The sequence below is a fragment of the Microplitis mediator genome, chromosome 1 (genome assembly GCF_029852145.1).
Source record: "Microplitis mediator isolate UGA2020A chromosome 1, iyMicMedi2.1, whole genome shotgun sequence".
Taxonomy (NCBI): domain Eukaryota; kingdom Metazoa; phylum Arthropoda; class Insecta; order Hymenoptera; family Braconidae; genus Microplitis; species Microplitis mediator.
In genome coordinates, this window is record NC_079969.1 from 24,764,484 (window position 1) to 24,785,962 (window position 21,479).

General features: G+C 28.3%; 2 protein-coding genes across 2 annotated transcripts in view; one reads left to right on the forward strand and one right to left on the reverse strand.

The window, feature by feature from the left end:
* Positions 1-994: 994 nt before the first annotated feature.
* LOC130675302 (uncharacterized) lies at positions 995-4,541 on the reverse strand. The gene is made up of 2 exons (XM_057480876.1): positions 4,349-4,541; positions 995-1,374 (listed from the first exon to the last, which is right to left on the reverse strand). Exons 1-2 carry the CDS (start codon positions 4,411-4,413, stop codon positions 1,116-1,118), a joined length of 324 nt encoding a protein of 107 aa, XP_057336859.1. The 5' UTR covers positions 4,414-4,541; the 3' UTR covers positions 995-1,115.
* A 1,529-nt stretch (positions 4,542-6,070) lies between these two features.
* Positions 6,071-21,479, forward strand: part of LOC130669521 (ras-specific guanine nucleotide-releasing factor 2-like) — a 40,742-nt gene continuing 25,333 nt past the window's right edge. The window contains exons 1-12 of the mRNA XM_057472476.1: positions 6,071-6,152; positions 6,232-6,362; positions 7,940-8,062; positions 8,140-8,246; positions 11,017-11,164; positions 11,239-11,544; positions 14,564-14,802; positions 15,887-16,116; positions 18,136-18,332; positions 18,401-18,526; positions 19,989-20,091; positions 20,678-20,980. Of these exons, the coding sequence (XP_057328459.1) occupies positions 6,125-6,152; positions 6,232-6,362; positions 7,940-8,062; positions 8,140-8,246; positions 11,017-11,164; positions 11,239-11,544; positions 14,564-14,802; positions 15,887-16,116; positions 18,136-18,332; positions 18,401-18,526; positions 19,989-20,091; positions 20,678-20,980 (2,041 nt within the window). The 5' untranslated portion in view covers positions 6,071-6,124. The remainder of the gene's footprint in view (positions 6,153-6,231; positions 6,363-7,939; positions 8,063-8,139; positions 8,247-11,016; positions 11,165-11,238; positions 11,545-14,563; positions 14,803-15,886; positions 16,117-18,135; positions 18,333-18,400; positions 18,527-19,988; positions 20,092-20,677; positions 20,981-21,479) is intronic.

Consider the following 21,479-nt stretch of genomic DNA (forward strand, 5'->3'; position numbering starts at 1 on the left):
CTTATGGACATTTAACGTGTGAAATCATTTTTAATCATTTTTTTTAATCAGGGTATTTACTAAACATAGCATACAATAAAATAATATATATCAAATTTAATTATAAGTATTACACTACTTTATTAACATCTGCACTTAAACAGTGAATTACAAAAACAAAATGAAGAATATGTTAACTATAATTAATTAGCATCTTCGCTCAAATAATATTCATAACATGTCCTACGGAAATTCTCGAATGTTGGTGAAGACGTACAATAACCTGGTAACCGATTCCAAGATCTGATAGCGCTAACTAAGAACGATTTATCATATTTAGCAGTTCGACAAAATGGTAACTCGAGATAGATTGTTTGTGGAAAGGGCCCCGAGCTGCTCTAAACTTTGATTTGGTTTGAATAATCAGAGCGCCCAGAGGTTCGGAAAGTAGAAAATTCATCAAGGACTGAACGAAGTGGATAATAGTTTGTTCGAAACTGAATGGTAACAAGTTAAGGAAACTCTGTTTAAGGTATTGAAGAGAAGTTGCATCTCACCATTTATTTCAAAGCAACCTGATCACCAGTCCAGGAAACTGGTACCACGGGAGAGCCTTTCCAAGCCCACTTTGATCAAAGTCTCTTTACTTCCTGAGATGGTAGTAACTAGAAGTGATTGGCCCAAGAAAGGTATGGACTCGTGGTGGCTGTTGGATACCACACGCAATGAGGATTTTTGATTATACTTCCGGTTAATGTTCACCTTAGTCGTCACTCGATTGTATTTTTCGGCTAAGAGTGTCATCTGGGTCGGGGATCAACCGATCTAACTGATAGATCAATCAGATTTGTTGCAGAAACTGTCAGAATTTTCGAGATTTTTGAATAGTTCTATCTCTCATCAGCATGAAAGTTCGACTTGTGTCAAGTTTCGAAGCTCTGGTCGAGCTTTTTTCTTACACGGGTAGAGCTGTAATTGAGTAAAAAAATTTATTAGTATAAATGAGACAGCAGAGTTAAATAAAATTTAAATTATTTATTGAGGAAATAATGGTGCAAATTTAATAAATCATACAGTAGTCTTTGAAAAATTCAATAATAATCTACATAGATCCAAGGTAGTTTTTATAATCTAAATTATTCCCAAGAATCTCTGACACGCAAATGAGCCAGTTGATCAACCCAACTGAAGTGTTTTTGGAATAATTCATTTCTCACTTTATTATGAACGTCGCTCATATTAATTGGCGGTTTAATTTCCTTCATATGATTATGTGATTGTGCACTCGTTAGATAAGGATGACGTAAAATTAACATGTTCTCTTCATCACGTTCATAATCATGGCGAAATTTCAATAGATGTTCAAAACGAACTTGCGGTACGACGCGGTTTTTTCTATTAAACAAACAAACAAATAAACATAAATTCATTTTTCAATGATCTGATGATCAATATTATGACTAAGAAAGCCTACTACGTATTATTATAAGTATTTATTTGTATTAGCATATGAAGACTTAATAGTGTTATATTTACATACTTTTTATATTAATGTTGAATTTGTATAATTGGTAGCGGTCTGTTGCTTTTATGATCATAATTTTAAATTCAATGAAAGATTTAGTACTAAGCCCCAAGTATTAGTTTTTGATACTTTCAAAATTTTTATTAGACACTTATAGTATTTAGCGATACTTTAAATATACTTATTAGAGTATCAATATTTTTATTAATAAAAATTTAGTGTCCAAAATCGGCGCGTCTACTTAACGTATTTTTGAATAAGAGATTCCTGATTAAGAAAAATTATTTGAAATGATTCAAAACAATTTGAAATGATTTAAAACAATTTGAATCGACTAATGAGTAATCATTTGTAGTATCAATTATCCGTTTTTGGCAGAAGTTACCCTAGATCTAATTAAATCAGGCAGTATTGAGATTTTTAAAAATAAGATGTATGATTATCTACTGAATGTACTACCAGCTTTGTTGCTTCTATAAAATTATTAATAGTTATTTTGTATGTCCGGACTTATTAAGACGAATAGAACTGAATGTCCCTAAATTCGGCTTGAGGAATAGCCGACTAGTCCATGTACCCATTACAAGAATTTATTAAATTTAGCCCATGGATAAGCTTCTCGATGTAATTAACAATTACTCTGGTGACATAGAAATCTTTGGAGGTTTACTTGAGCAATTCAAAAAGTCCACTCATGATTTACTTAAATACTAATTAATGTTATAATTTATATCTTTGTCTTTATCTATCCTGCTCATCAAATAATATTAATTAAATTTTTTATCATATTGTAAATTGCAGATATGCGTATTAAATAAAATAAAATAAATCTAGATTTTAAATGATACTGAAGTTAGCCGACGTCTAATAATTTTTGAAATTTATTTGAAACGATAAATATTAAAAAAAAAATATTCGAAAAAATTGCACTTATAGTTTGTTGAATTTTCTACATGTGCATATTTTTAGAATTTTTTTTTTGTAATTTATTTGTTGCAAAAAAAATCCGAAACTTTTGAATTGTTGGCTAACTTCAAGATCATAGATTTTAATTAACGAAATTTGTACCAGCGTATCATTGAACTTTATATTGCTCAAAATCTATTGTATTTTTGTTACCCTCGCAGATTTGAATCACGGTGGAAACACCGTAGAAGTGTAAACACCGTGGATCCACCGTGGTTACACGGTGGGTTTGTTCCATTTCACCACCGGTTATACACAGTGTATCCACTGTGATTCCACGGTGGCTTTGTGCTATTTCACCACCGTGGTTCCACGGTGTATCCACCGCGTAATCACAGTGGAAACACCGTGTATACACAGTGGTCAAGCCACCGTGGAATCACGGTGGATACACCGCGTAATCACAGTGGTGAAATGGAACAAACCCACCGTGTTTCCACCGTGATTCAAATCTGCGAGGGTTTGGATGACTGATTTAAATTCTTTGTATTATTGTTATTTGATAATTTCAAATTTTTATACTATTTTTTTAAGATCATCTGTGTAATTACACTTTGCCATTTGGCCTGTGCTGGTATGAAAAATTGAATAAATAATAATAATAATAATAATAATAATAATAATAATAATAATAATAATAATAATAATAATATATCGATATACACTTAGCATGGATTACATCATTTTTTTAAATCAGGGATAGCAGTTGACAGCTAACCCGCATGAAAAAACCATATACTGTCGATAATATATAAAAAAATATATGGTAAATAACTGAACATATATGGCGGCAAAATTATTAATATTGATTAATATATGATTTATCATATATAATAATGTATACGTTTAATATTATAATAATCCATATCATTTATAATATATGTGATATTGTATCAAAAATTATATGACCGCTTTATATATTAATTTATAACGTAAAATATATGTTTTATCTTATAATTTAATTTATAATTTCAATATTATTATCAACCATATAATTTATAATATGTGTAATTGTATACATATGATATTACATCTCAAATTATATTCTCGTTTTATATAGAAACTTATAATTTCAATATTATAAAAATTTCGATATTATTATACATAAATAATTTAAAAAATACACTCATACCAAAAATTAAAGGAAAAAAAAAATTTTTTTAATTTTTTAGTGATCTTTGCAAGACTGTCACTTCATGAAAAATAATCGTATCGAGATTTAAAAAAAAAGCATTTTATAGCATGAAATCTTTAGTTTTATATTTGTAAAAATATATATAAACATATATTTATATAATTATATATTTACATGTATAAATATTATATATCAGTCATATAATTAAATCATATATCTTATCATATAACTTAAAGTATAGTATAAAATATTATAAGCAATACTCATAAGTTAGCATGTAAAAAAAATATATTACCGATATATATGTTGCAAATTATAAAATCATATAATATTTCGGCAAAATTTTGTATATGGCTCCATATATGACTTCTTATAATTCCATATAATTTATCATATATTTTGAATTATACTGAAGCTCATATATTGCTTTTTCATACGGGAACAGTTTATACATTTTTATACAAATTCAATATTAATTTATAAAATTATAAAAAATAAATATATATAATTTTGATTAAACAAAAGGATTCAAAATTTTAGTTTATAAAACGTGAAATTTGAAACTATTTTAAGTACAGAATTAGAAATAAAAACAATTTTCTTCAATTAGGAAAATTAATTCTTAAAATTTTAGTGTGAATATTTAAAAATAATTATATTTGTTAACAAAAAATAAAAAATTGCCGAATGTTCGGTATTTTAAATAACAATAGAGTAATAGGTTAAGTTTTAGTAATAAATACCCTCTGTATTTTATCCCATGAGGTTTTTTGTGTTTGTAATGCATCAGAAAAGCCGTCAAACGCATTTTTCAAATGATATCTATATATATTTATTTATAAATAAATAAATCTATATCCAATACTAATTTTAAATGCTTTAAATAATTTCTGGTTAATAAAGTACTTTTTTTTGTACCAATGGACCAATAATTCCTACTCATGCGCACAAGTCTATGACGTACATGCGCAATTAAATTTGCGCTAAATTTTAAAAAATCTTTACCCAGCCGCCTCGACATTAAAGTTAAATTTCATTAAAACAAACAACTTGGTATTCAAAAAATAATTTGTTTCTACAAAAATTTGCTTCATTATTTTTATTTATTCATAATGAATACGATCAAAATTTTTTTCAAACAGTAATTCTTAAGTATAGTAATGAAATGTTTAAAAATATACAGTAATTTATTATTAAAAAAATTTATTAATTCTTAGTCTTTAAAAAATTTAAATAAAAAAACTAAACAAATTTATTAGAAATTTAAAAAATGTAGGAAATTACTTTCGCTTTTAATTTATTTAAAATTTTGAATGTTATTATTATTATTTTAGTGTCTTAAGTATTGCAGTAGCTGTTGTTTCTTTATAACATAAAATTTTTTCCAAAACAAAAAAAAATAAAAATTATAAACGGACTTGCGCGGAATATTCCGTCAGTGCGGCTGCGTTTTGAGCTTGAGTTTCATCTGAGGGAAGCTGTGGCAGAGGTAAAAAAAAAAGTACATAGTTATTGCCTAGTGCATATCCCTGGCCAATAGTACTATTATCAAGTGATTAATTCTATACATATCTGTTAGTTTTTAGTGTAACAAATTTTTAATGTTCAAGTTACGATTTTGAAAGTTCAAATATTAATTTCTCTTGCATAGACAATAAATTCTTATATTTATTCTAAAACTATTCACCTTTTAATTATAAATTAAAGAATTACTATTTAGAATGACAGTATTTACTGATCACTTTATCATTATATTAATTGTCGTTTCTCAGTTTATACAGTTGATTTTTTTCCGTGTATAATAACTATAACAGTTTTGTTGTGGATACTTATAATTATGTACACATTATTCTTATTATTAAACAACTATTCTATTTATTTCATATTTAAAAATTTCATTTATTCTCCTTTCATTATTTATTATTCCTTTTTATAATTATCTCTACTGCTTCATCTGTAAAAATAAATTTATAAATTTTAAATTTATTCATTAAATCGAAATAAAAATTATAAATATATTTTTTTATTGCTAACGCTTCTTAATTATTAATTTTAATTTTAATAAAATAAAACTATTTCATCGCTTTTACTTTTAAAATTATTTTGTATCATATCCTTTTTTTTAAATAATCATCAGCTTGTTTTGGAGGACAAAGTTACAGAGAGGGGGTAATATAGAGCAGGACAATTTGCGACGCGCGATGTTTTTTTGTATTTATTCATTCAAATTTTTTTAAAAATTATATACTTATATCTTATAAATTTCTCTCACTTCTTATTTTAATAAAATACATTTTAATTATTTATAAAAAAAAATAATTATTTAATTTTATATTTCAGAAATATTTTACTCCTCTTACAGATTGTTTTAAATAATTATTTATTGCATAAATGCATGTACAATGATTTTCAAAAAAATTATTTTTCTAACGTGATTAATATTTTAAAAAATTAATTAATATTAATATTAATATATTATGTAATTAATTAAACAATTATATTTAAATATTGGTATCATCATGTTGAGTCCGAAGATGCAAAAATCAGGTAAATATTTTTCTATTTAAGTAATTGAATTAAATTTTTAAAAATTTAATAACTTTTTTTTTATCAATTCTATTAATAGTCAGAGTAAATGACTCTCAAATATTAATGCTATCAGAACGAGCTCATTATGATCATTCATTATCGGGTTATTTACATAAACGCACTGCTGATTTAACTAAATGGCAACTTCGTTGGTTTGTTCTTTATCAGGTATTTTATAATATTAAGAATAAGTAAACATATATTTATAAATAATCTATATCTATATAAAGAGAATAAGGAAAATTTTGTTCCAGTCATATCTATATGACAGAATAAGTTAATGTTATTAAATTTGGTATCGTTAGAAAGGTCTTGACTTGAATTTGTGCCTTTTCATGGTTCAAACTCTTTTTTATTGCCAAGTATCGAGATACATAAATTTATTTGTACCATTCGAATTACATTTAAATTACGCGGGAAAAAAACTATCGTATTAATTTTCTATAAATAAATTAATATTTTAATTATTCTGTCACTGAGTATGACTGGATATATATAACTGTTATATATATAATTAAGAGAAAATAAAAAAATTTAGTCTATGCCATGTCTTCTGTAATAAAAATTTAAAAAATTTAATTTGGTATCAGTGAAAAAAAATATAGAAGACTAATAAAAAAAAATTGACCGTACCCGGGTCAAAAATAAAACTTGATTCAGGCTCGCTTCACTTTATTTTCTTTCGACGTTATCGATGTGCCGAAGATTTTTCGATAAGATCTCGACTTTTTCGACTTAAATTTAATTTTCGTCAACTTTTAGAGCTTTTTTCATCTTAATTTGAACTTATTCGTCTTCACTTCGAGCACGACAGTCACCCGCTTTACTTTTGACTTTCTGAACCAAATCGAAAAAAAGTTACTTATTCACCTTACTTTAAACTTGATCAACCAAGTCAAAAACAAGCAGTATTTTTTAGTGGAAAAATTGTTTTTCACATTTTATCTTAGTTTTGACTTTTTTGCCTTATAATTTAAGTCGAAAAAGTCTAAACCAAGTCAATGTCGACTTGATTTCGACCTCTTGGTCTTAAATCGTGACTACTCTCTTAAATTTGAAACAGTGAAAATAGTGACTGTTCACTGTTTACTAGTGAAAAGTATGCCACTAATTCAAACAGTGGTATACTTTTCACTAGCAATAAGTGATTATTCACTGCCAAATAATGATTGTTACGTAATTTTCACTAATTCATTTTCCGAGAGTAAGTAAGCCAGTTAAGGGGATACGCTATCGGACTTGTAGAGTAAATGAGAATTTTAAAACAATTTTTCTTGAAGACGAATTAGAGTTTTTGAAAATTCAAAATTTCTAGCCTTCTATTAAGGTTTCAAAAAACGCTAAAGACTCTCTATGTTAGGTTTCCAGTGTTTGTCCGTGAATTAAATTGAATTGAAAATCGGTTACCGTTACCCCTTCAAAGCATTTCATCTCCGTAAAAAAAGTCTAGTTTGTCTTGTAAAACGGCTCTAAATTTCGATTTGATAAACCAAGTCTAAATCAAGTTTTATTGTTAACCCGGGTATATTTTTTTCGATAATTCCATGATTATATAATCATTGAAATCAATAAATTTGCGCGTTAATGATGACATTTGTCTCATTAAATTTCAATAATAGAAATAAACAAAAGATTCTAGAGTTAACTTGAGAGTATAGATTTTAATGAGCAGTTAATAAATTTTGTAGTAATACTCGAGCAGTGACTGTAGGTTGCTCGTAATAATTATTACTATTATATTTTAGAATTTATTGTTTTATTATGACAATGAAGCTTTTTTACGTCCAAGTGGTGTCATTATGTTGGAAGGTTGTTATTGTGATCGGCTTATTACGACAACTAACAGTGGAAAGGAATCAGAAAAAAAGGTATTTTAATGATATGCCCTAAGGGATTAGTCGATGAGACGTTTGATTTAAATTTATATTGTTTTTTTTTTCTTCAGTTTTGCTTCGCAATATCGTATAGACGAGAAAACCAACGTCAATACGAATTGAAAGCTGACACGGAATCGAATTGTAAATTGTGGATTGATGCCATCAGAGATGCAAGGTACGATTTTTTTTTATTACACAGGCAAGTGAAATAAGAACTAGTTTGAAAATTATTAATAAATTTTTTTAATTAATTGATTTTTTACGGAAATTTAATATTTTTGACAGTTTTTTATTTTAAGAAAATTATTGTAAAGGACTAAATTAGAAAAAAAAGTTTTCGTATAAATGAGAATTTCCTCGGGCTCTAGGAAAATTAATTTCCATAATCGGTTATATATTTAAAGATATTTAAAGTAAGAGACGACTATCCGTTATCTTATTTTCCATTACTGACCTACTAAAAATGTTAAATGTAAAATGAATATAATTAAATTTGAATTTAAATAAAAAGTAATTTAAAGCCCATCCCGCTAAATTATTTAAATTTAATAAAATTATGTTATGACGATTCTTCTATACGGCAAAGTACTATAAATATGTTTCAAGAATCAATATCTATTTAAAAAGCCCGTCTTACCTCGCCCTATTATTCAATCAGTCGACATAAAAAAAATATTGTTCATATTCGAAAATATTTAATAACGACCCCGTGTAAAGAAAAATGTTGAAAAAAGGTTAAAAAGTGTTGACTATTTTAAACTTCAAAACTTGACACAATGAACTTTTTTTAAAATCATTTTCAAACTTGTAAAAATGCACAGAAAAAAACAATTGACTTCCCAAGTAGCACAGAGACAACTTTAAGATGTTTTTTAAAAGGATAAGATAAATTTTTTTTTGTCTTAAAGTCACCTTTTTTGGTATAAATACGACATGCAAATGTTGGTTCCGGAGACAGAGACGAGTTGTGTTGTTTTTCCTGTCTTATTTTAATTAGGAAGTCATTTAGATGACTTATTTTACCACTATTTGTAATTTACTTTTTGTCGTCACTTCCCGAGTCGGAATATTAGACGTAAATTGAACGTTCTTAACGTTTTAAACGTACATTGAGCGTTTTGGACATTAAAAACTCAATTTGACAGCTTTCAACTTATTCAAAACGTAGATTGGAGTATCATAAATCGAAAACGTAACTAAAACCTATTTAGACTTACAATAAGAAAACATAAGCATGCCGAAAAATTTTTTTCATCGATTTTGTACTCCTGGATTATAATCACGTCAATTCCGTAAAATTTTGACGTCCGCCTTTCTGGCTCTTAAATAAAAAATTCGTATTTTAAAAAAAAATTTTTTTCAGTTTCATACTTCTATCTATAACACTATATATTTATACCTGTTCATATATTATGATATCAAGGTTATGAAAATTGTGATTACAAATATAGAAATAAATTAATTAATGTTATCATCAAACTAAAATCATAACTCATGAAATTACCAATTTTTTATGAACTAAAATACAAAACAATCGTTCAATTTACTTTCAAAACGTTAAGAACGATCAATTTACGTTTAAAACGTTAAGAACGTTCAATTTACGTTTGAAACGTTAAGAACGTTCAATTTACGTCTAATATTTCGACTCGGGTTGTGTTAAGTCTTTTCAGTAGATATTTTTTCGGTAACATAAATTTCTGATCGTTTTGTCAACACAGTGGTGCCTTATCGATATGTTAAAAAGACCCGTATGAAAAAACAATATATGGTTAAAATTTATAAAATCATATATGGTTGCAACAAGAAAATATATGATATATTATATTGTATATTATAAAAAATCATATAGAGATTTTGGCCGATTTAATATAAAATTATATACAGTAGTAAATATATGTATTCCATATATGTAACATATGTTTTTTATGTTAAGCTATATATACATTTACATTTACCTTATAATATATTGTATTGATAAACTTCCTTTTATATTCAAAAAATGTAAAATTTTTATATAAAATGAAATATATGGTAGCATATAATTTATATTATATATGTCACCATTTATTTTCTTTGTTATATTTAAGCATATATTTTATTCGGTGTATGTATATGTATATGGGTATATATATTCGCATCAAATTAACTAATTTTGAAAATTTTAACTACAATTTAAAGAGTATATTAAAATTTAGATCTAATTTGATTGGAGTTGGTCATACGAATGAAAAACTTTTTTTTTCCATACACAATATAAATATATGTTTTTATATATGATCAGAATATATTTTTCGTATATGATAGAAATATATATTTTTATGTATGATAAAAATATAGTTTTCGTATATGACAAGAATATATATTTTCATATATGATAAAAATATATTTTTTGTCTATGATTGACATATATATTTTATATATGCTAAACATGTACGGACTCGTATATGATGAATATTATATTTTTTAATATAAAATAAAATATATCAAAAAATATAGTTAAATTGGCCACATATATTTTCTGATATTTATCATATATTTTGACCATATATGTTATTTTCATACGGGGTAGCCTGAAAACTGATATCTTATAGATGTCTCAAAGGCAAGTGTGCTACTTGGGTTAATACAAATTAACATTTTTCAATGCAAAATACATTCAGAAAAAACGGATTTTGAACTATTTCTGAACATTTTTCGTTTTAGCATATGTTAATAATATTAGGATATTTATTGATATTTCCTTTGAATTTTCAAAAGTTTAAAAAACGTTCAAAAAAAGTTCGTCATTGTCACGTTTTGAAGTTTAGAATAGTCAACACTTTTTAAAAAATTTTTTTACACAGGATATTCTAATGAATTTTTCTTCACAATTTTATTTTACATGAACATATAAAAACAAAATGACATGATAATATCATATGGACGGACATAAACATATAAAGTTTCAATAAGCTTCTATTACAAAAGGAAGAGTTGGAACAGAAACATTTGCATCTGTTACAAATAGTGGAGAGCGAAAAAACAGCTAAATGGCAATATACGCAGCAATGCGAAGAGCTAACGTTCGAAATTAAAAAATTACGCTCTGAGGTATAAATATTAATTGATTTTACCATTGGGTAAAATGTATTTTATTGACAAATAAATGAAATTTCTGACCGTAGTTATGTATACTGAAACGAGAATTGCAATCAAATTCAAAATTTACTATCGTTTCAAACGATAATAACAATAATGATGATGATGAGGCTGAAGATGATGATGAATATTATAACGACGAAGATGAAGATGAAGATGAAGATGATGATGATGATGATGATAATCATGATCATATTAGTAGCAGTGGTAACGTTAGTACTTTGACTGTTGGTGAAAAGAATACGAGTAACATTAAAAAAGTCCATTCCCCGTCATCAACTAAAGTAATTACTCAAACTACTTCTACTACTACTGCTGCAACTACCACTGCAGTAAGTACACGGAGAAAAAAATATAACAGTTTTTATTTAAAAATAAGGTACCCGCGGGTAATAAGGCCTAAGTGACAGAAATTATATTTAAAATAATCGCCTCCGCTAAAGGCTACTCTAGTAGAAGGGTCTTGCATAGAGATGTTACGACAAGCTTATATATAGAGTCCCAATACTACGTTTCCTGTCTTCGATATTTCACCATCTGTCATATGCTGTCGTAGCGCGAAGAAATTATAAAAAACAATCTAGTCTTCTGACTCTTAAAAACGATACTGCACTCTAAAACCAAGTGTGTAATTAGTATTACACTGTAAAAAGAGCGGTGTTAAAAATGGACTCATTTTAACTCCGCCCGGTGTTAAAATAGAATTACACCGGGGTAGGAGGAGTAATTCACCGGTGTTAAAAATACCGGTGTTAAATCAGGGTAACCGGTGTAAAAGCGGGGTAAAATCGGTGTAAAACCGGGGTAACCGGTGTAAAAACGGAGTAATATCGGTGTAAAAGCGGGGTAACCGGTGTTAAAGCGGATTAATAGCGGTGTAAAAGCAGGATAAACTGCGTCCGCTTGGAGTATTAACTTTAAAGATTATAAAACACAAAAAATGTCAGTTCTTTATGAAAATTAATAAAGAATATCATTCATTAATGAGTATAGTAATCGAGTAAGTAAAAATATTTACAAAGTAAAATATTTTAACACCGGTAAAGAATATCTACACCGGCGGCGGCGTTATTTTGACACCGGTCTAGAATATTTACACCGGCAGCGGCGTTATTTTAACACCGGAGATTTTTTTTTAACACCAGTACAGAATATTTACACCGGCGGCGGCGTTATTTTCACACCGCTTTCGGGGGTAAATTTAACACCGATAATTTTAACACCTACACCGCTTGGACTTACCCCTGTGATTTTTTACAGTGTAACACACCCCTGTTTAAAAATATTGATTGAGAAGAATTAAAAGTGATGAAATTCGAATTCTTTTCAATAATTTCAATTGATTTCAATTTTTTTGTTTGTATATATAGATATACAGTTTGCATGGAGCGACCGCTTCTCAATTGTTTTCAATCAATATTTTTAATCAGGGACTTCTCAAATAAAATTAAATCGCCATAAGCAATACACAGATATTTAATACACCATGAAACGTGTTTTAAATGACTACAAAAAACTATAGTTTCGCTCATGGCTTTAAACATAGAACACATTTAATATGTGTTAAAATAATACACTTGTAACACACTTGGTTTTAGAGTGCGATAGTTTTAAGTGCTGTTGAGCAAAGCAATCTAGTCTTTTGACTCTTAAAAAGTATTGTTGCTAAATTTAAGTGATGATTTATCTCTAATAAGTTTAACTATTACAGTTTGTTTAACCCGTAGGCCTTATTACTCTATCGTAGTAAAATTAGGCCTATTCGTATGGTTTTTGTAAAAGTTTAATTTACAATATATTTTATGGCTAATGTATTGAAATACAGATTAATGATACATTTTGATAATTGAATGCAATATTTTCGATTCTATTCAAAATCTCCCTTAGGCCTTATTACCCACTGGTACCTTACACTGTAAGAAATTTGCGGAGTGAACGCGGAATAGATGATTTTTTATTTATTTAATTCCCTTACATGGAAAGAAATTTATGGGAAGTTTTCCTATGCATTATGGGAATGGTTCCCATAATGGTATGGGAATAGTACCTATACTACTATAGGAATGGTTCCCATACCATTATGGGAATGGTTCCCATAATATTATAGGAACCATTCCCATATCATTATGGGAACCATTCCCATAATGGTATGGGAATCATTCCCATACTATTATGGGATTGGTTCCCATATTGGTATAGGAACTATTCTCATAATATTATGGGAACTATTCCCATAATGTTATGGGAACCATCCCTATAATATCATAAAATTTTTTTTTTGCACAATAGTGTAGAAATTTCCCAAAATTTAAATTTTCTTGAATGTTTTGTGCTGACAAAAATTTCTGATTAAAAATTTTAATGTTTTTTTGCCAAATACGATTTTTTTTTTCAATGTTTGAATTTTTGTTTTTATGTTTAATAATATTTCTGTGTATTGTAGAAGTAATTACCACATTTCTTTAAATTAATTTTTTCATGATAATATGGGAACCATTCCCATAATATTATAGGAATGATTCCCATAATATTATAGAAAGTATTCCTATAAATTATAGGAACCATTCCTATAATTATAGGAACCATTCCCATAATTTATGGTCGTAATTCCTATGATGGTATAGGAAAAAATTTCACAAAATTATGGGAACCGCTGCCATAATTTTCTTTCCGTGTAGAGTGAATTTCACTCCGAAGGGAGGTTCGGAAAATACTAAATGTAAAAAAAATTACTACTACATAGTGAGCTTGGGTCTTTGATATTTTGACATTTATATTGAGTACGGAAATAATTACGAGCTCCCTGTCTATATGTTCACGCGAAATGATTTTTAAAAACTATAAGCAGCTGATAATAAAACTTTAACAAATATGATTCTACTGAGTCACAAACTGTCGTATGATTTACATCAATCATAACACGAGATAACATTTCATATTGCACCGAAATATCAAAGATTCCCATAAAAACTATGTCACTATAGCTATTCAATGAATGAATTATTTATTTAAATAATAATTTTTCTAATTAACAGCTGTTTCTATTAAATATAAATTTATTCAAGTATTAAAACTCTGGACCGGAGTGAATGCGGATTTAAATAAAATCCGTGTCACTCCGAAATCACTCTGCCTATAGAAAAATCCCTATTCCCTCCTCATGCGGAATGATTTTTTTTAAACTTCAGAACTCCGAGTGACGAAGTGAATTCGGATTGAAATTAAACCCGGATTCACTCCTGACTTTTTACGGTGTATCGTAGATTTAAATAATTATTTTCCGAGTAATTAATTATGTAATGTATAAAATAATTTTAATTAATTATTAATTACATTAAAAACACAAAACAGGGTATTAAAACTAAAAATCGTCGTCATCACCGCAGGCGTAATTTAATTAACGTCAATGGTATTAAGAGTACAAATTGTTCTGGTGTATCATCATCAAATACTGCTGGTATTGTAGATATGGAGAAAATAAAAAAAGTTCAAAGTTTTTTTCGCGGGTGGCTTTGTCGCCGTAGATGGAAACAAATTGTTGAACAGTATATTAAAAGTCCCCATGCTGAAAGTATGAGAAAAAGAAATAGGTATTTATTTGTTTAATTAATTTTTTAATTCCAAACATTAATCGCTTATGCACTGTAAAAAATTTCGGTGTAAAAATGGACCCGGAGAACTTTACACGGCCGTGTAGTTTGAAATAGCGGCGTAAAATTCTCTCGGTGTAAATTTTCCATCCGTGTAATTTTAACACGGTGTAATCTACTTTTTTTTACACCATTCCGTGTTACTCGTAATTTTGATTAATGAGTAACAAACGATCATTGAATATTTTTAACTACTTAATCAATAACTACACTGTAAAAAGAGCGGTGTTAAAAATGAACTCATTTTAACTCCGCCCGGTGTTAAAATAAAACTACACCGGTGTTAAAAATACCGGTGTTAAATCGGGGTAACCGGTGTAAAAGCGGAGTAAAATCGGTGTAAAGGCGGGGTAACCGGTGTAAAAGCGGAGTAAAATCGGTGTAAAGGCGGGGTAACCGGTGTAAAAACGGAGTAACATCGGTGTAAAAGCGGGATAACCGGTGTAAAAGCAGGGTAAACTGCGTCCGCTTGGATTATTAACTTTAAAGATTATAAAACACAAAAAATGTCAGTTCTTTATGAAAATTAATAAAGAATATCATTTATTAACAAGTATAGTGATCGAGTAAGTAAAAATATTCACAAAGTAAAATATTTTAACACTGGTAAAGAATATCTACACCGACGGCGGCGTTATTTTAACACCGGTCTAGAATATTTACACCGGTGACGGCGTTATTTTCACACCGCTTTCAGGGGTAAATTTAACACCGATAATTTTAACTCCTACACCGTTTGGACTTACCCCGGTGATTTTTTACAGTGTACATTAATTTTGGTTGGATACTAAATAGTATTTTTAAAATTTCAATATTCTTATGATTAATTTTCTTAACGCAAAATTATCATGAATTTACACGATTGGCGGTGTAAAAATTTTAAATTCACACCACCTAAATTTAACACCGAATTTGGTGTAATTTTCACACAAAAATTTTTACACCGAGACATTTACACCACACCGGGTCAAAAAAATTTTGACAGTGTGCAGATATTGAAATAATAATAAATTTATTTTTAAAGTTTGGTATTTCGAATGGTGGAAGCTGAAGAAGAATACACGGATCAAATGGAAGTACTTGTTAGTTGTTTTTTAAGGCCCTTTAAAATGGCTGCTAGTTCAAAAAGACCGCCTTGTAGTCATGAAGATGTCAATAGTATTTTTTTAAATAGCGAGACGATATTGTTTCTTCATCAAATATTTCTCAAAGGTCTTACCTCACGTATGGAAAATTGGCCAACGCTTGTACTTGGTATGTATTTCATCGTATTGCCAATGTAATAAGGGTCTAAGGATGTGCATGACTATGTAATTACTTGACCTTTTGTGACTTTAATACTATAAGGGCAAATACTATTTTTAATTTACTTATATCTATATTTATATACCGATTTTATGTCGTATAAATAGATACAATATTTAATTATTCGGTCTTTTGCTACTCGAATGTTACAAGGGCGTATATTTTAAAACTTTTCTATGTCAAAGTTTAATTTATAAATTGGATTAGAGGAAGCGATCGTCTGCATGTTTAGTATCGATATAAGAATTATTGTATAATTTGGGTCCGTTCCAAAATAACCGACAATATAACCGAACAAATACAATAATTAAAAAAACCGAAGTAAATAATAATTAATATTTGTTAAAATTTTTGAATTTTTACTAAAATACAATTTTCTCGTGTTTACTAAAATTCAAAATAGAATATTGGAAAAAAATCTTTGAAATTAATACTAAAATTACAAACAATTAATCCCGGGTTGGATTCTCACCAAAGCGTGTGCGGTCAGTTGATAAGTCTAGCGTTTTATCTCTAAATTGAAAATTTTTACTCGATTAGAAATTAAATTTATCACATATCTGATAATCCCCGCATCCCCAAATTGATTGATTTAAAAAAATACAGCTGTATCAAGTTAGATATGGTTATATCCAGTCATACATGGGCATATATTGGAAATATTAATATATGACCACATGTATTTCGTTCCTCCCGGACAAATAACTATTAGATAAACACAATGGTGAAGTCATAGGGAGGTGGACAATAACACAAAATTAGAATTTAATTTTGACCATATATTCGACGTTTCGTCCCTTTATTGGGACTTCTTCAGCAACTAAAACAAGTCATTATAAAGATTTACAAAAACTATATAAATAAATAAACAATTAATTTTACAATCACATGGTACATCATAACCAATTACAAATATGATCACATCATACCTTGATCATATAAATTCTATCGTCTACTAGATGTTATTGATACATCCGTCATTTTTAATGATTTAAAAATAATTAGCATTATTTAACCATTGTATTAAGTTAATCTGGACACGATTTTAAATTAATATATTAGATAAATACATCTATTTCTATTTTATTCAATCAAATAGAATAGTAATAATAGTATAAATCGTCGTTTTTAACGTCAGCCGTTTTTATTCTTCATTGTCGGTGAAATTTCGGCCATGTTTAGGCCTAATGAGTTTCCGCCAAATTTCGGACTTTTTTAAGCTTAGCTGGGGTACTCTCTAAACATGAATTAGTGAATATTCACTAGTTCTGAGTGCCAACCGAACCACTTTTTGAAATTAGTGGTTCAGTTTGCACTTGGAATTAGCGAATATTCACTTTTCACTAATTCATCTTTAGAGAGTACTGCGGATTTTTTTGTTTCAATTATAAATAAACGATAACTGAGTTTTGTTGATTTAAAAAAATTATTCCTAATAATTGAAACTCGAAAGGAATTAACTGTACAGTAGTTTTTACATGTACAATAAATTTTGAATTTGTTATTAATGAATTAAAATTGACAGGTGATAGAGGTTGAATATTATGCCTTTTTTGTGAGTTCTAGCGCGAACAGACGTAGAACTAAAAGGTCCTTTTTTCTCAAATAAATGACTCAATTTATATATTTATTGCTTACAGAAGTAAGATAACTTTAGTTTAATACCAAAAATTCAATAAAAATTGAATTTTGATTCATTAATATTATTTATTTACGGAAGCAGTAATTGGTACCAATAAACTGGCCATGTACGCATTACTGCGGTTTTCTCAATAACCCGCAGTAATAGAAACGCCTCTAGTTGTATGCGTTTGTACCCCAGTTATAGAATATATATTTTAAAAATTTACGAAAAAATAACATGCAAAAAAATTTTTTTTGTAAAAATACGGTGTCTCATTTTGCCTCACTCACTCCTATATTTACTGTTTATAAAGTATATAACTAATTTTAAAAAATAATTAACAGGTGATTTGTTCGATATGTTACTTCCAATGTTATCAATTTATCAAGAATATGTCCGCAATCATCATTACAGTCTTCAAGTATTAACAGAATGTAAACAATCTTCGCCTTCATTTGCCGCATTATTAACGCGCTTAGAAAATAAACCAGCCTGTCGGGGTCGGTCTTTAGAAACTTTTCTCACCTATCCAATGCACCAGGTAAAACTTGATACATATTGTCTTCCAATCATGCAAAATACTTAAAAAATAAAATTACTTTTTTACAGATTCCACGATACATTATTACTCTACATGAAGTATTAGCTCATACACCTCATGATCATGTAGAACGTAAAAGTCTTGAAAATGCTCGACAACAATTAGAAGATTTGTCACGACAAATGCATGATGAAGTATATATATATATATATAAATATATAGACATACATATTAGGGTGATTCTAAATAAAAATTTAATTTTTTTTTTCGCTCTTACCTCCTGAAACGTTAGTGGTTGCTGAGAAAAAAATCCTCCCAAAAGATGGGCTCTCTAGCTCAACTCTAAGAGGTCGCTATTTTAATTTTAATTTCCCATCTAATTAACATGTACAAATTTATTTTTTCACTAAAAGTGTAATTACTCGTAAGCTGCTCGATATTTTTGGAATTTATACAAAGATCTTCAAAGCTGATTCCTCAAGCTTTCCAAAACCCTATGACAAGTCATAATTATCATAATTAAAACGCTAATCGAAGCTATCTGAATAGTATCGATTGTGCACTGAAAAAAAAAATTTGCTTCCGTAACAAAAGTCAAAATTACGCGGTGTCACAACTAAATATCCGTGACAAAATATCCAACGACAAAATAACCGACGATAAAATAACCGAATGACAAAATAACCAAATGACAAAATAACCGACGACAAAACACACAAAAACCGTGATAAAAGGGCGGTTATTTTGTCATTTGGTTATTTTGCCATTCGGTTATTTTGTCGTCGGTTATTTTGTCGCGGTTATTTTGTCGTTGGATATTGTGTTACGGAACCGATTACGCAGCTATTTGTTAAGATAACAAAACTATCTTGGTTAACGCAACGAAGTGACATTTGTTGTGGTAAGTAAAGTAAAGTTGCTGTTTTAACAAGTAATATGTGTTGAGGAAAACTTTTCGAATACGCATAGAATTTTTTTCCATCTAATACATTGCTAAGGTTGATAGTCAGTATTGGTCATAGGTGTAAACGTGATACTTAGCTCAATTTAGACAGACAGTTATTTTCCAGATAATAATTGTGAACAAATAAATAATATTTTGCTCAACACATGTCATTTGTTACAACGGCAACTTAACTTTAATTGCCACAACAAATATCACTTTGTTGCGTTGACCAAGATGGATTTGTTATCTTAACAAATAGCTGCGTAATCTTGACTTTTGTTACGGTAGCAAATTTTTTTTTCAGTGTGTATTTCAAAATGAAATTGTTAATTTTCGATTTTTTTTTTGCTAGCTCCAATTGGGGATAATTTTGACTTTTCATAGGGTTTTGGAAAGATTGAGGAATCAGCTTTGAAAATCTTTGCATAAATTTGAAAAATATTGAGCAGCTTACGAGTAATTACACTTTTAGTGAAAAAGTAAATTTTTACGTTAATTAGATGGGACATTAAAATTAAATAGCGACCTCTTAGAGTTGAGCTAGAGAGCCCATCTTTTGGGAGGATTATTTTCTCGGCAACCACTAACGTTTCAGGGGGTAAGACCGAAAAAAAAAATTAAATTTTTTTTTAAATCACCCTAATACATATATAATTGACTCAATTATATTAATTGTTGTTCTATAAAAAAAAAATTTTCTTTACGAACAGGTCAGCGAAACAGAAAACTTGAGAAAAAATTTAGCTATTGAGAGAATGATTGTTGAAGGATGTGATATACTTTTAGATGTTAATCAAGTATTTGTAAGACAAGGTAATTTAATAAATTATTTATATGCCATGTTAACATATTACAAAAAAAAACATATTAAAACGAACATCACGCACGCGCATCTGTTTAATTTTTTCTGGACACTAACACATCATTGCTAGGGGTACACACTAATAAATCGATAAATTTTATCATAAAAATTCTTAATTTATTTGATTGTGCGCGCGCAATTTGTTTAGTATAGACCTATATATATATATATATATTCTTCACACTGTATTATTATTTTTGTATTACGTGTTTAATATTTTCATCGACTCTTCTATACATACTAAATACTTAATATAAATAAATAAAATTTTATATATATTTTATGTGCTAATTTAAATGTGTTGTGATAAATGTCTATAATAAATTTTCTAATTCAATTGTGCGGCTATAAATGTATGTAAAACCACGTGTTCAAATGCGTACATTCTATTATCATCTTTATTATAAATATCTCGATAATATTCTATTTGAATATATATATATACATATATTTTTTTCTAGTTTGTTAATTTAAAAAATGAATTAAATATCAGTTATTTTTTTTATCAATAGTAATAATAATAATTATTTAAAATAGGAACGCTTGTTCAAATTTTGGACAAATCTCATGGAAGTAGTAGTACTGGTGGATTACTTTGGAGTAGAACAAGTGCGATAACTTTTGGACGTAAAAAAAATAATAATCATAATGGGGCACTGAGACAGTGTTTTCTATTTTCAAATCATTTAATTCTTACAATACGACAACAGTCTGATGGGGATGATTTGGGTCGATTAACTATTGTACCTGGTACTGGTAAAATTCCACTGTGTGATGCGATACTTATAGAGGATCCGAGTGAACAAACTATATCAGCAGCTGCGGCATTTGACGATGATGGTAAATTATTATTATTATTGTTATTATAATTTTTTTTAGGCGCTTAAAAAATACACGGAAAGAAAATTATGGCAGCGGTTCCCATAATTTTGTGAAATTTTTTCCTATACCATTATAGGAATTACGACCATAAATTATGGGAGCGGTTCCTATAATTATAGGAATGTTTCCCATAATTATAGGAATAATTCCTATAATTATGGGAATGATACCCATAACACTATAGAAATGGTTCCTATAATTATAGGAATGGTTCCTATAATTTATAGGAATACTTTCTATAATATTATGGGAATCATTCCTATAATAGTATGGGAACTATTCCAATTGCATTATGGGAATGATTCCCATAATGCAATTGGAATGGTTCCTAGACCATTATGGGAATCATTCCCATAATATGATGGGAATAGTTCCCATACCATTATAGGAACCATTCCTATAATATTATGGGAATGGTTCCCATATTATCATGAAAAAATTATTTTAAAGAAGTGTG